The sequence below is a fragment of the Cupressus sempervirens genome, chromosome 5 (genome assembly GCF_028749045.1).
Source record: "Cupressus sempervirens isolate cs-2001-9-10 chromosome 5, ASM2874904v1, whole genome shotgun sequence".
NCBI lineage: Eukaryota > Viridiplantae > Streptophyta > Pinopsida > Cupressales > Cupressaceae > Cupressus > Cupressus sempervirens.
Genome location: NC_143122.1, coordinates 64,877,637 through 64,895,021, shown reverse-complemented (window position 1 = coordinate 64,895,021; position 17,385 = coordinate 64,877,637). Strand labels below are relative to the sequence as shown.

Below are 17,385 nucleotides of genomic sequence, written 5' to 3'. Positions count from 1 at the left end.
CCTCTTATGTATTGAGGGAATCTTTGTACACGAGTACTTAATCGAGCCTTGTTCTCAAGAACAATCTTTGATGTGATAGGATTCCTGGATACATGGACTCTCGATGATCACAAGTCCACATTTGGCTACAGTTTTCACTTCGGCTCCAATCCCATTTACTAGCAAAGAAAGAAGCAACACATCATTGCTCTCTTTGACTGATATTGAGTAGTGGAAGGTTGTCAATGCTGTCACTAAGGCTATTTGACTTCAAATTATCCTCACTGAACATTGTATCACTATTCAAAAGCTACAAATTACCAACTGCAACACTCAACACTCAAAGTTCTATTCACATCTCAAAGAACCCAATACATCATTAGTGGATTCAATGCATCAAGATCCACATGCATTTTCTGAGGGAACTAATTCTAAAATAGGCCATTGACTCGCACTATTGTCCAACAATAGACCAGATTGCAAATATCTTCAGCAAACCCTTCACTGAGAACAAGTACATCCATTTGATAGGTCCCTTGGGGTGCAAGATATTTCTTCAACGATAGTCACTTAGCCCTTTTTGCCCCTTCCTCTCATCGAGTGTGGAGGATTCTACTAAGCTTTCTGCTCTTATGTATTGAGGGAATCCTTGTACATGAGTACTTAATTGAGCCTTATTCTCAAGACCAATCCTTGATGTTTTTCTCTTCTCATCCCCCAAAATTGAACTTGGATGGTGTTAACATGAACGGGCATGTTTCCTAACTAGTCCTCCACATAGTTCCTTTTCACACTAGGTTAAATTGACCTGGGGACATTTTTTGTAATGTCCCTTCCAATTTAACTTAGTCCTTGAACTCTATCCTTAGGGATGCATTCTAAAATTGTAAGCAACTTGTTTTTTATCAACGACTTGTGTAGCAATCTGTCGTATGGTGTAGATGTTGTATGTGATATGATGGATGTATCTGACACTAATATCCTTAATTCAATGAATCTAGTCAATGGAAGAATTAATTGATGCAAACGTTTGATCAGACTACAGCAGATTGTATTATTAAACTATATTCTAAATATGAGTATTTGTTCTCAATTCAATGGGTCTATAGAATGATGACAATATAGTTGCCTTGGAAGAGACTTCCTTGGAAAAACAATCTCAATCAATATATTTGTGTACTCAGTATTTCCTCTTCCGGTTATTTTGACTGTCCAATGGATATGTCATTTGTGTCTTCTTCATCCTTAGATTGTAGCCAGTAAGACTGAATACTTATGCTACTACTTGGATTAGTGGTTTGTTTACTGACTGTATGTTTTCCAAGACCAATTAAACTCTTAATCGCTGACTGTAATATAAAGGTGTTGAATGGGTAATAGCATTCCATTTCTGTTATGCCAATCCTCCATTCCACTCCCATACTGACTTGTATTCCTTCCTGATTTTATCCAACCCATTGCTATAGCTGTTAGATGTATTTATTTATTTATTTTATTTTTTGCCGCAAGTTATTCCTATTACCCTCCATCTTCACAGGCACACGATAACAGTTCATGTAATGCATTAACGTGAGGCTTTCCTTGGCTTTGATCATCGCACCTTTTAAGAGTTTTAATAATGGTCATCACTGAAGACATGGAGTCCCACAGTTGCTTTTATACCAATTACTGATCACCTTTGTATTTGAATATTCTGCCAGAAGAAAGAGGTATCTAAGTATAGGTCCAGCGGGGTTCTGATTTGTTTCCTCCTGTATTATTTCACTGGTCGCTGTCCATTACATTGACATTTGACTTGCGGAAGTATTTTCTTTCACTGAATAGTTGTGTAACTATCTGTGCCTGTGTACAGATCTATGAATTCGTCCTTCCATTCTTATTCTTCTGCTCATGGGTGCTCGTTATTTTCCTTCCACTTGCTATCTCCATCGCAGATTCCTGCAGACCGGAATTGCCAGATTCTATGCCAATAATATTAAGATCTCATTCAAATGAATATCGTTCTCTTGTTATTTTCTTGAGTTATCGAGGCCCCCCCAACTTGTTCTTTTATTTGAATCTGATTGCTTATTCTTCTGTTTACGTGTTAATTATTAGTTATTCTTGTATGAGATACTCCCAAAATCTGGACTCATATATTTGTGTTGAGGGTCCGATTGCTTTTGTATTTTGGCCTCTGTAATTTTGTTTGTTTGGACTCTATATTTCCATCTTTCTGAAGCAGAGTCTTTTCTGTGTATTAGTGTTTCTCATCTGATTTGATGACGATTGGTCTGCAGCTTCTTAATTGCTCCTCTATGTATCCTCTCTGCAATATATAAAGCATTTTTCAGTAGATGGTTTTCCCACCTAATCTTCCGTGTCTCAGTCCATATGTCATGTCATACAACGGGGCAAGTGTGGTAGACTATGTAATTTGTTCGCAGCATTTGTATAACAATATTGAAGAAGTTGAAATTGGAGAGCACATTTGGGATCTCAAATCAGATCATAGACCACTGTACATAAATTTGTATTGGGCAAAGGATAGATGGATTGGGGCAAAAATCCAAGGCCCTCAACACCCACCTTCTCAGGGCAGAATTTTGTTAACTTCAAAAAATAGTAACACTTTCAGGGCTGCTCTTGAGGAACTTTGTATGGGACACCCTATGTATAAGCATGGTGTTAATAGTCATGATTTATCAAATCTGATTCACAAGGCTCTTTCAAAATGCAAGAGAGCAAAAAATAGAAAATCTGAAACTAATTGTTTTCCAGCCAATGCATGGTTTGATAAGGAATGCAAGAGGGCTAGGAGAAATCTAAGGGAGTCAAATAAAACTAACCTTGACATTAAGACCTACAAACAGATCCTAAAGAAGAAAAAAATCGATTTTATGTCCACAAGGAGAGAGGAGCTAATTTTCTTGGGCAGAAATAACCCCAAACGTTTTTGGAAAGAACTCCAACCAAGGAGGAAGCAAACTGAAAATAATATTACTGCCACCCAATGGTTTGATTATGCTAAGAAACTTTATGAACAAGAGGGTGGAGTGGGACAGCCACCTTTGGTCAATGATACCACAAATATTTTTACTGTGCAAGAGATAGAGACAGGGATTAAGAAGTTGGGTGGAGGCAAAGCAAAAGACCTTGTTGCGCTTCAAGCTGAATATTTGAAGTGGGGTATGAAAACTCTTGCACCGCACATCACTGAAATCTTCAACAAAATCTGCCAGGAAGGGTTTCCGAAAGATTGGACAATCAGCCTTGCAATACCACTTTTTAAGAGTGGTGATGTTAACAATCCCTCCAACTACAGGATTATAATGATCAATCCCCTCTTTGCTAAACTTTTTGGCAGTATGATAGAAACTAGGATCAGCAAATGGGCAGAAGAAAATCATAAACGTGCTAAAGGGCAAGCTGGTTTTAGGCCAAAGCACTCGACAGTGGATCACTGTGTCACTCTGAGACACATTATTGAAAAAGAGTGGGAGAAAAAAGAAGAGGTTTTTTGTTGCTTTGTTGACTTCAAAAAGGCTTTTGATACCGTTCCGAGAGACAAGCTTTGGTTGAGGATGGAAGAATTGGGGATTCCTAGGCATCTCAGAGCTGCTGCTCATAGAATGTACGAAGAGGTGAAAGTCAAAATCAGAACTTCAGATGGCATTTCAGAATGTTTTAGGAGCGATATTGGGGTCAAACAGGGCTGCCCTTTATCCCCTACTTTATTTGGTTTATATATTGACAAACTGGAAGAGTGGTTAAACACGCAAGAGCGTGAAGGCATTCAGCTTGGGGAATTTGTTATAAAGCTACTCCTATATGCGGACGACCTCATTTTAATTGCCAAATCTGCTTGTGGTTTGCAAGACCATCTATCTTCTCTTGAGCGCTTTTGTAGAATGGTGGGGATGCAAGTCAATATCAGCAAAACCAAGGTTATGATTTTCTCTAATAATAAAAAACAGCATCAACATGAATTTTATTACAATGGAAGTGTTCTCGAAGAAGTTGCGGAATATAAATACCTTGGCATCGATTTCAACAAAAAACTAAGCTGGTCTAACTGCAGGTATAAAAGGACATTAGGTGGATGGAAGGCTTTCTATGCTCTTCAGAATAGGTGCCGTGAAGCGGAGTTGTGGGATTGGAAAACTATTCAAACCTTGTTTGGTCTTCTTGTGCTGCCAGTTGTTCTTTATGGGTGTGAATTATGGGCCAGCAGCACTACTATAGCACAATGGAAACAAATCGAAGGAATCCAAAAGCGCTTGATTACAAGCAAGTTTAAAATTAAAAGCACCGTTCCATATGACATCATGCTAAGTGAAATGGGGGCTGCGCCTATTGAGGCACTTGCTATGGTTCGCCTTTTAAGCTATCTAAAAAGAATCGAAAAAATGGAAGAGGATAGATGGCCGAAAGTTGTCTTTAGTGACACACTATGTAAGCGAAAAAGGACATGGATGCAACAAAACATCAAGTGGATGAGTAAATGGAATATTCATTTCAATATGTGCCCCACAAGTAATAAAGAAATAAAGGTCTTTGTTATGGAGAAATTCTACAAGAGAAATTGGGGAAGCGAGATTGGGAGGAAGAAACTATATTATATAAATGAGTTCAACCCCACTTGTGATCAACTCGAAAAAGTGTACATAGGAGCCAACATTTCTTGGAGAGCTAAAATTCTTATTGCTCAGCTGAGAACCAACTCTCACCAACTTCGTTGTGAGACCGGGCGTTGGAAGAGGCCAAAGGAGGCTTGGGAAGAGAGAATTTGCAGATTTTGCAATTCTGGGAAAGTGGAAACTGAACAGCACTTTATTCTAGAATGTGAGGCCTACAAGGATAGCAGGGATAAGTTTGCGGATACTATATGTGACAGTTCTTGGCATAACCTGTTCAACGAAGAGTACATTGAGCAATTGGGGGGGCTCATCATTAGTCTACACAAGAGGCGAACAGCGCTACTTAAGTCTGCTTGAGTTGTCTTGCTGTCCCATAGGCTATTTTTGGCCTCGTGGACGTTAAAATTTTATCTATCTATCTATCTATCTATATTATTATGGTAATCCTTTTATTAGTCCCTGCCTATGTAATAGGCAAGGTACTTATGTTTTCGTTTACCCCCCCATTTATTTTTGTGCAGATTCCAATGCAAATGACTAATGTTTTGAAAAGAAGAATTTAATAAATCAAATATGCTAGGTTGTTTCTAATTTCTGATTGGTCAAACCAAATTTCCTGGGGTTTATGTCCATTTTTTAAATAGTTAAATGGACAAAAATATTAAATGCCACGTCAGAGGAGGCAGGCAGATGGCAGCCGTCAGGCAGCAACAACGCTGCGAGCAGAAGTGCGGGGTGCGGATTGTTGACGTCAACAAAATCAATACACGCAAGAAAACACAGAGCACACCCTGTACAAACTGTATGTGGAACAGCTGCGAATTGAAGGAGGGAAGATGGTGGCCCATTTTGAAAAGCAAGCGAAAGACTAGGACGTGAGTATCCCCGTCGACCAGCTCAGGCTCCGGTCTAGGCCAGCCCTCGAATCCGACTGCGCCAATTTCTTGAAGCCTGACATGGATGTTTGTGTCTTTGCTGCTCACCCAAAGGCAAAATGACGCAGTTCAGGATTCAATCCATTCTGTGTAACTAATTTCTCCTCATTTACCGCTCTTCTATTTCTCTCTTTACTTCCAACTCAAAAAATGATATGAGATTGTAAAATGGAAACCCAACTGAAACACAAAAAAATAGATTTGATGGAAAAATAGTAAATTAAAATTTGCTATGTGGCTTTATTAGACCTAATTTCCATGTGTCTAAGAGTTAAAAGCACTTTATCCTCCACACATCATTTCCAAATGAATGCAGAGAATCTGAAGGTTAGACTCTAGAGGAGACGATTAAAAAAGTAAGAGATTGCCAAAACGTTTTTATTGATTGCTGTTCATTTAATAATATTGAGACTGCCAAAAAGTTTTTATTGATTGCTGTTCATTTAAAAATGTATGTTTTATTTAAATTTATTATTTTTAAAATATTTTTTCAAACAGTTATCGTATTAATTTACAAAACACACCATTTAAATATGTATGTTTTATTCTTTATTGAATTAATTAAAATTTAAAAGTATACTAATTTTTGTGAAAGTAAATTCATATTAATTTTTTTTTCCAGATTCATATTATATGTAATTTACTAATTTTTAGCATTAAAATTAAAAGATTAAAATGATATTATAATTTTCTAAATATTTTACAACAAATTTAATTTAAAATTAAAACTTAAGAATAAATTATTTAAACTTTCAAACAATTTGAACTATAACTATATCTTTGTAAAAATGACATTTATTTTACAAATTTATATTTTCTTTATAACTATTTATTTTATTTATTAAATATTTATTGTTTCATTACGTATTAAAATTTTTGTCATATTTAAAATAATTTTTGTTCTAATATTTTGCCACGATATCATTACTATTTTACTATAAAAAATTATATAGATAACGACATTAAAAATGTTACACATTAAATCTATAAATTCAAACATTTAATCATGTAAGTAAAAAATAATATAAAACCTTTTTCATTAAAAAAATAATTATAATTTTTTATACTTACTAATAAATTAATTTTTAACTAAACAAAATATACTTGTACTTTAAACTAATTGCAAATTTACTATTTAACAAACATTAAAATAGTTTTTCACCTTGCTCTTTTCACAATAGGCAGGGACTGATGCTCGACCAGAGCTCTTGTTTTCCTATTGTTTCTTTTTTTCTTTTCCCTCCTTCCCCGATAGCATTATGATTAACCCTTATGTATAGTGTTTGGAAAGAGGCTTTTAGAAAGGTCATGATCATTGGTCATGTGGTTATTAATTTAAATATAACTTATTTGTTTTGTTGTTCCAACACTATAACATAGTTTTATATTAATATATTTCAATGTATTCTTATTGATTTTTATTTTGTTTCATTATGTTTGTCAAGTTGATCTTTAACTTATCTAATTAATTTTACTAATTATTATTATTGTTCATATTTTTATCTATTTTTATAATATTCATCATTTTAATTATATTATAATCATACAATCATATATGATATGATTATATTGATTGTTGCTAATTTCTTGTTATATTTATTATAAATAATAATAAATAATATTATAATTTAATATTATTTATTTTATTATCTATTTATTTATTATTAAAATCTTATAAATATGGGGACATGACATTTTTACACATTATCCCACATTGTTGTGCTTTAGTCTGCTAGGTAATATATCCTATACATTCTCACCTATAGCTCACATCGTAATCATTCTCATTCTTATATGCTTTATCTCTTTGTGAATTGAATAGACTTTCATTTTGGTTTTCTATTTTGCTTTCATTTTACTCATTTGCGTTATTGAATGATTCACAGCCAAACCTTCCAAATAAAAAGACTAATCAACTTCTAGTTATTGATAACCTCTTTTGAGTATGAAAATTTTATTGTTGCAAGGTGTTAAATAGTCATCTATGAGTAGGCTCCCTCAAGGTATTGGGACTGCATGTTCATGCCCATCTTGGACTCTTCCTCAAGGCTTTTGGAATCATGTTCTTACCCATCTTAGACACTTTCCTCAAGGCATTCGAAACCATGTCCTTGCCCATCTTGGAATCTTTCCATGAGGCATTGGAACCCATGTCCTTCCCCATCTTGGATCTACCTATCTCGTGAGGATTTACTCTACCTCTCTCGTCTCAACAATAAATTACTTGTATTCATGAACTTGTATTCATCATTTATGTAATCAATAGTCTAATCTTTATTAATCAAATGTTTATAATTATATTTTCCCTACAAGAAGGCAAGATCATTGCTCTGATACCACTGCAATGTCCCCTTTTTACGGTCCATTATTATAGATGATATTTAATTGATTTAGAATATTAATAATAGTCAAATGATGAAATTATTTGGCTTTAGAATCAAAAGATATAGATGTTATCCAAGTTGCCTAGACACCATCTGTGGACTCCCTCAAAGTTTACAGGTCAAAGCCCATTTCACGAACGAGACACTGATCCCCACCCTCTATTGGGATAAGATCCACAAGATTGGATTTATACAAGCCCCTCCTTGATGACATTACATCCTTCTGATCAAAAAAATATTATGATCTTATTTAATAATAGTATTAGAATATTTCTATGTAAAAATTCTATAATCATTATATTTTAGAACTTAATCATATTGTTGATAATTATGCTAAAAAAAATATTTCAAAAACACATAAATAATGTTATTTTTAATTATGCATTTAATATATAAATTAAATTTCATTTTTATTCTTTTCATATATATTCAAATATAAATATTGACTACATTTCAGTTATATATATATATCATTTATCTTTTATTTCCTATATTATATTAATTCTTTGCTTTCATTAATAGGTTGACTTAGTAAGAAAATACCCCCCTTTATTATACTTTCTTTCTAATGGTCAAATGATGGTATTATATTCTATATATGGTAAGGTGACTTTATAGTAGTTTTGTCACTTTTGATGGCCATTAGGAATAGTTCCTTTTTCTATTGTATTTACATATGGTATTGTCCTTTGTATTTAATAGCAGATGCAACCTGTAAAGGAGTGATCCTTTTCAATCTAATGTTTTCATTTTAAATATGATTCCCCTTTCACATTTTCTGGTCTTCCCTATGTGCTTGTTTTGGCCACCGATGATCCCATATTATGCAGATGTTATTTTTCTTTATATACAAAACTCCGTGCACTCCTTTTAAGATGGTTATATTTTCATATCTGTTTTCGGTGGTCTCCTACTTTATGGACAATGCGTTATATATACTACTCAACTACAAAAATCTTGTGTCCCTTTGATGTGTCGCTTGATATGGGACCTGATGACCATAGTATGGTTTATTTATTAATGTGCTAAACTTATTCAATTTATTTGTTTAGGAAATTTAGTTATAAATTTGTGATATATTTAGTTATTAAGTAATTAATATATTTTCTAATGAAGTACTTGAGTTTACTTATCAACTAAATTATTATTATAGATGGGAAAAATAATAACAAACTTAAAATCTAATGATCATTTCATTCTTTAATCAATTGTTTAAGGATATCAACTATTTGAATTTTACTATTAGAGGGGGATATTACATATGGAGAGGAATTCTTGACATTTTTTTCCAAATTGACACCCAGCTTTTAGAATTTTATAAAATGACAAAATGAACCAAAAAATTAGAACCATTCAACAAACCATTGCATTGTCCATCTAGATGGTGTGTATACCAACCTTCCATTCAAAAGAGTTAATCCTTCTCCAAAATCGGCATATTTCATTCTATGTAATCTCTTAACCTGAAAAGCAAGAATTAATGTTAGGATGGATTTATTATTCTTAATTCTGTTTGAATGTCAAATACCTTTGCATTTTCTACTCATTTGTCCTTGCATTTCAAATTGCAATACTTTTAGGTGCAAACTAAGATAGTCATATGGATGATTAGATCTACACCAAAATTAATGCATACAAAAAATATATGTAGAATTTTTTTAGCATGGAATATGAGAGAACAAACATCTAGAAAGGGTAAGCATTGCATACAATTATTTGAAAAAGAAACATTTTCATTACCATCAAATGCAATCTAAATGGTTTACACGTATTAGTAGGCCTCCTTTCAGATGGAAAATCTCTTTTGTGTCAATGAAGGAGATACAAATAGGATGAAGTCAATATCATGTAAGTGGGACAAAACTAACTAAAAACTCCATGTCATGCAAATCTTGCCAAGAAAAGAAAGGGTTATAAGTAAATTGTATGTATTCAAATTTATTTTATATGCATCAAAATGCTAGACGTCCTTGATTTCACACAGATTGTGTCCTCTGTTTTAATATAATTAGCTAGCCATGTACTTCCTTGAGAATTTCCCACTCTATATTGTATGGAAAACATTATATTTTTCGTCTATGAATTTTACACATTTTAATGCTAATATATCTTTCAATGCAATTACATTTGTTTTGCCTATTTTTTAGCCTAAAACCCCTTAAAGATGTGCCAGACAACATACATAGAACCTTTGACCTCCAAACTAGTATTCCTCTTTATCTCTTATAAAGAAGCAGCTATGAGCACAGCCAATAACACAATATAATAATATGAAAAATTGAAGTGATTATTATAAAGGGATTCATCTCCTTATATAGAATTTAAGAAATGGACCATGTGAGACTTGTCCATAACCCTAAATAATAATAATATAAGCATTATTACACACCACTAAGGTCACTAAGGTAACTTCATTACAAAAGGTAAGCCTTATATTCTAACAGCACTTCTAAGACTTATTGTACTACAAGAAAAATATATTAACATATTAACTAGAAACAACAGAACCATATATTCTCCAAAGGATTCTCTTTGAAAAGAATTCTTGGATCAAGTAGAACAACATCATTCTATCTCATAACCCTTGTAAATGTGTAGTTTCTGACCTGAATTCTCAAGTTTAGAGACTCCACCTCCCCAAACTTCCAAATTATAGAACCAACAATGTCGAGCTACATCAACAATGTTCCAACAAGTTATCTCATCACCCCAATGAGGGTATAATACCTTAGATCCACAAACTCCCAAACTAATTAGGCAGTCATCCATGTTGAACATTGTCTAGAATAGATCCCTTCCCATGTCCACAACATTATTATTATAGATTGATATTTACAATAGAGGCAAAAGGCTCTAGTTATAACAGATTCCAAGACAATGTTTCAAAATGAAACAATCATGAATTGAAGGCAAAATTAGAAACTAAGATGACCATTATTATAACATAAAAATATTATTTAATACCCTCCTTTAATGGTCATCATTCTAGCTACCCTACATAAGTACTAAAATATTGTAATGTTCCTATAATGATCATCTTAGATGGTTTAGGAAGTTTCTTTTTCTTTATTCAATTCTTCAGTGTGTTGTTTAGAAACATCCTCTTGTAATGTCACATAAATAAAGCCTTTTATCACTATTGTACACATGGATTTATAGTACCACGCTATCAAATGAGGATTTTAAATTTTTGGCCCTTTTCTGATGACTAGGGCTTTCAAGAACCCTGTTTATCCAAATGACCGTGTCAAATTGTCTGCCCGGTGCATCGAGATTGACTATGAAAACAAAAAATGCCAAAATGGCAGATAACATATAAGAGTTATACTGGGAAAAAATCCTCCTCTTTGAGGGAAAGAATCTAGCCCACAAGAACAATGATGCCTTTATTCGGATATCAAAACCAATTACAAACTTTCTAGTAATGATTGAATCCTTCACAATGATTAATCAATGAACCTGATAATACTCTTATAAATTATATCACATTCACTAATGTAGCAACCTGAATACAAATACTATGAAACAAATATTACGATAATAGATAATTGTCTATTATTAGTTAATGGTAATCTATTGTAAATATCTAGTTAGCTCTAAGTTAGCTTTCGCTTTTTTAGCTTTCTCTGTTAGAATCTTTACGATTGTTTCCTAAGGAAACATCGCTTTATTCTTTTGTATATATTGACCTTTCGGTCTCTATTAATAACAAGAAAGTATTTTACCAATTACTTCTATGATATGGTATCAAAGCCTATACTTCAATTTTTTTGAAAAATCTATAATTTCTTTTGAAATTATTTGTTCAAATTTTTCAAATAACTATTTCAAAGGTATTTTCTCCAAAACCCATCTCAGGTTTTTGTCCTTGTGAGTAATTTGTCTATGCAAATCGTGGGTCATGGTCTCTACTCGCATTTGAAATCATTATAGAGCTTGTTTCTTCTGAAAATCGCATCAAAGAGTGTATTTGATATCACTAGAATCACAGCATCATCTTCTTGAAAGTGCTCACGATTTTCTCTACAAATCAGGTCTGCAACTTGCAATTCTTCGTGCAATTTCTTGACATTTTTTGGTGTTGTTTCCTCCTCTCTACTGTCTCAGCCAAAACGCCTTTGTTTTGAATAAAATTGGCCATTTTCTACCTACAAAACACCTTTTTCTGCAATTTCGACCATTAATGACCGCTAGCGAAGGTTTTCTTTGAAACCCTAATTTTTGGGCTCAAAAAAAAATTGATCTCAAATTCTTAGTGGGTTTTTCAAGAGCTCAACTGGGTTGTCATTTGATTTTTCTGGGTGCCTTGTTTTTCATGCCTTGATTTTCGAGCTAGCAGATCTAAGAAACGACACCATATTCCTTCTGGGTTTTTTGAGCTCTCTTCTAGGTCACTCTCTAATTTTTCTGGGTCTTCCATTTTTTGCCTCAAAGAGCATGTCTTCAGCAATTTTCATGGTTTTTTATTGAAAAATGTGCCATGGCATCTCTAACAAACATTCTGCTCGACCACAACTCCAAATTCAATGGTCAAAATTATGGCACATGGAAGCAGCGGATCACAATTTTTGAATATCGGAAAACCGATCAACTTGTTTTGGGTGTTATGAAACGTCTAACTACTCCTGGTTCCGATCAGGATACATGGGATCTAAATAATCAAGAGGCAGTGATGCTTCTCAAATTATCCGTGGCTGATGATCAACTTTCTCAGATTCCATCCGACAAGACAGCTATCAAGATCTGGACCATCTCAAAGGTCTTTATAAAACTTCTAACAAAAGCAGAGCCTTCTTTCTGAAAAACACTTTGTTTTATATTGTCATGGATGAGCGCACCTTGCTCCAGGCACACCTGAATCGGATTCAGGAAATCCGTGATCAATTACTTGCCATCGGTCGCAAGATTGAGGAAAAGGATATTGTGGTTATCACTCTTTGAAGTTTACCAAAGTCCTATGACCATTTTATCGAGACTCTCAACATCACATCTTCTAGTGTTGATTTGAAGTTCATTGACCATTGCACCCTACTTGCTTCAACAAGATCGGTTGAAACAACAATTTGGTAGCAGCTCCAGTTCCACCTCCACAGAGCAAGCCTTTGCTAAGAAATCCTTTCAGAAGGATAAAGGCAAGTTTCAACAACCATCTCAGCAGAAGTCTTCTGCTCCAGCATTAGATATTTCCCGAAAGAAGAACATTCAATGCAACTACTACCACAAGTTTGGACGCATGAAGGTTGAATGTCAAAAACACTTAGCTATACAATCTAAGCAATCAGGTTTGTAGCCCAAAGAAAATAGTGCAAAGCACACTGAGTAGGCAGAATCTTCCTTTTACGCCTTCATGGCTAAAAGACCTACAGATCATGTGAAGTCGTCTACTTGGTACATTGATTCAAGTGCCTCTCATCATTTCACTAACCGCAGAGACTAGTTTACTGACTACCAGCCTTATTTAGACTGTTATTTTTGGCGGCGAAGAAGAGTACATGGTTGTCGGTAAAGGAAACATTCAGATTCAATCTGTTGGGAGGAATCTCATATTCCTTGATGTGTACTACATTCTAGGGATAGAACTAAATCTACTCTCAGTCAGTTAGTTGTTGCGACATTCTCCACACTTGGCAGTCACCTTCAGTTCACATCAGTGCACCATCACTAATCGGGCGACTAAGTCTATTGTTGCAGTGGGTCTTGAAGATCATGGTCTTTTCAAACTTACTGATTCTGGTGATTCTCAGGACTTAGCTATGGTTGCTCGGCAGTCTTCTGTCAGCACACTTCGGCATCAACAATATGGGCGCTTAAATGTGCATTATCTCTCACAAATTGCTCGGGATGCGCTTGTTGTTGGATTGCCAAAGATTCAGACTCAACAACTTGGAGTTTGTGACGTGTGCCAAGCTGGGAAGCAACATCACACACATTTCATCAATGGCAATTCCTAGCGATCTTCTCAAGTACTTCATCTTATTCATGCTAATATCTACGGCCCTATGGCTACTCTTGTTCTTGGGTTCACGTATTTTCTGTTGTTCGTTGATGATTTCAATAGAAAAATGTGGGTGTATTTCCTTAAAAAGAAATCAAATGCATTTCCTATATTTTAGAAATTTAAACCTTTAGTTGAAAAAAAGTCTAGGAAATCTATTATTACTCTTAGACCAGACAATTCAGGGGAATTTTGATTTAATTTTTTATCCAGCTTCTTGGATACACATGGCATCAAACGCCAGTTAGCCACACCCCACATGCCACAACAAAATAGTGTCATTGAATGTCGGAATAGGACAATCACCGAGATGGCTCGATCCATGCTTGAACACAGACATGTTTTGAAGAAGTTTTGGACAGAAGTAGTTAACATTGCAGTTTATCTGTTGAACTGGTCACCCATAATGGTGGTCAAAGGTATAACTCTGGAAGAGGCCTGGTCAGGTCGCAAGCCCAAAATTAGTCACCTGAAGATTTTTGGCTCTCTTGCTTTAGTTTGGATCCCTGATGCGTCACGCACCAAGTTGAATGCCAAGAGTCAAAAACTCATGCTTGCTAGATACAGCGGTCTTCACAAAGCCTACCGCCTGCTTGATGTTGAGACATCTCATCTCATCTACAATCAAGATGTAGTCTTTGATGAGCAGCAAGGACCATTCATGTTTGTTTTCTCCTGTTCCTGATCCAACAGACCAGCCTTTAATGGCTCATGATTTGGGAGTTTGGCTTCCATTACGTCCATCTGACGGGAGGGCTCCAGTAGCTCCTCCAGCTCCAATTATACCAGTGATACCTGTACAGACACCTCCAACTTCTCCTCCAGGATCACCTTGCTTTGTAGATGCTTCACCTGGGTTTGATTCAAATTCTTCTGATGCTTCTCCTGATACTAATGTTGGTCATTCTCCTATCTTGCCTAAGCGGTGGGCTAAGACACTTGCTGATCTTCGTGATGATGAGCTCATAGATGGGAGAACTACTCGCAAAAAGAGAAAAACTACAGAGTCTATTAACTTTTCTCTCATGGCCAACATTCATAGTGTGTTTGAACCTCAAACATACTCTGAGGCTATAGGCATTCCAGAGTGGTAACAGGCCATGATCTGAACACCAAAACCTGTTGAAGAACAACACTTGGGTCCTTTCTGATCTTCCACCGAGGAAGATACCCATTGGCTGCAAATGAGTCTACAAAATCAAATACAAATCGAGTGGTACTTTGGATAAGTACAAAGCTCATTTAGTGGCGAAAGGCTTTTCTCAGTGTTAGGGCATTAATTATGAGGAGACCTTTGCTCCTACTGCAAAGATGAGCACCATCAGATTAGTCCTAGCCATGGTAGCACAGTTTGGCTAGAAGGTCCATCAGATGGACGTCAAGAGTGCTTTCCGGAATGGTGATCTCCATGAAGAGGTCTACATGACATAGCATCCTGGTTTCAAGGTTGCTGGTAAAGACCATCAAGTTCTCAGATTGGTAAAAGCTCTCTATGGCTTGAAGCAAGCCCCTCAGACATGGTACATAAAAATTGATAAGTACCTCAGTGATCAAGGCTTCAAGAGGAGTTCTTCAGACTCAAATCTATACATCAAGACTACTAACAGTGACTTCATCCTTCTAGTTCTTTATGTGGATGATCTGATCGTCACTGGCAGTTCAACATCTTTGATTCAAGGAATCAAACAGAATTTATGCCAGTATTTTGATATGACTAACCTTGGGCTCATGCATTATTGCCTAGGTGTTGAAGTTTGGCAATAGTTTTCTAGTATATTCATCTCTCAATCCAAATATGCCAGGGCCCTATTAGACAAATTCCATATGTAAAATTGCAAGCCTGCCTCTACACCTATGGAGAAAGGTCTCAAGTTATCTACAACGTCTGATTCTCCTTCTATTGATGATACAACATACAAGCAACTAATAGGCAGCCTCATTTACCTCTCTACTACTACGTTTGATATCAGCTTCACAATCAGCTATATTTCACGCTTTATGATAGCTCCTAAGGCTGATCATTGGATGGCAGCAAAGCGTGTGCTTCATTATGTGAAGGGCACTTCAGATTATAGACTTCTATACTCTTGAAGTTCTAATCCTAAACTCAGTGAATTCACATATTCAATTTGGGCAAGCTTTGTTGATGATAAAAAGTCAACTTCTAGATATGTGTTCAGTTTGGGATCCGATGCAGTCACATGGACCAATAAGAAGCAACAAGTAGTTTCTCTCTCCTCTACAGAGGCCAAATAGAGAGGGATTGTTAAGGCAGGATGTGAAGCTGTTTGGCTTCATCAGATGCTTGGGGATATGCAGATGTCACTAGCAGGACCGACTACTCTGTTTGTTGATAACAAAAGCGTTATCAAGTTAGCATGAAAGCCAGTCTTCCATGAATGAACCAAGCATGTGGATGTTCATTGTCATTACATACGATAGCTAGTTGAAAACAGGACTATAGATTTGCAGTATGTTCCTACCATAGATCAAACTGCAGACATTCTCACCAAGCCTCTTGGTCCTGATAGGTTTGTCAAATTCAGAGGACAACTTGGTGTTCTAGATAGATTAACCATTAAGGAAGGGTATTACGATAATAGATAATTGTCTATTATTAGTTAATGGTAATCTATTGTAAATATCTAGTTAGGTCTAAGTTAGCTTTTGCTTTTCTAGCTTTCTCTATTAGAATAGAATGTTTCTATTCTTTACGATCCTTTCCTAAGGAAACATCGTTTTAATCTTTCGTATTTATTGACCTTTCGGTCTTTGTTTATTACAAGCAAGTATTTTACCAATTACTTCTATAATAACAAATACAATGCACAATGATCATGAAGAGATCCCAAGACTCTTATCACAATACAAAGAATTTCACAAAACTTATATTTTGTATGCTTGTTTGAAGAGTCATGCCCAAAAACTACTTTCTAGAACACACCCTCAGCTGAAGAGAATACTCTTATCACGAGTTGTATAAAAAGAACAAAATAAAACAAATATCGAACAATCATATAATAAAGGATATTTCGCACAACACAAGTCTTTGACAATTACAAAATCGATTATAGCATCATACAATGAATCAACACACATAATAAGTGTCATTAATTAACAAAATGGGAAATGTTGCCTCCATGAAGAGCCATGATGACATGAGCAAAGGAATATTGTCACATACACACGATGCCACACGCGTATATATGAACAAAAATAAAGGAACATGCTTAAGTCTTCAACTCCTTACCTCAATAGAAAGGAACATAGCACGCACACAAGTGAATGAAGAATGCAGAAGGAGAACTTCCATGACATGGGCTTGACAAAGATGGAGACAGCACAAAAATAGTAAATATGACATGTTGAATAGGAACTATTAGCAATCATCAGAGGTAAGGAGATCTCTGTTGCAGCTACCAAAATTTAACACTCCCTCTTAGCAAGAGAGAGATCTTCAATTTGTCATCTCA

At 35.2% G+C, this 17,385-nt stretch overlaps 1 protein-coding gene across 2 annotated transcripts in view; it reads right to left on the bottom strand.

The window, feature by feature from the left end:
* The window catches only part of QC (glutaminyl cyclase), a 209,334-nt gene that overhangs the window by 133,257 nt on the left and 58,692 nt on the right, over positions 1–17,385 (bottom strand). For both annotated transcript variants that reach the window (XM_089828609.1, XM_089828608.1), the window contains one exon: positions 9,316–9,380. In XM_089828609.1, the coding sequence (XP_089684735.1) occupies positions 9,316–9,380 (65 nt within the window). The remainder of the gene's footprint in view (positions 1–9,315; positions 9,381–17,385) is intronic.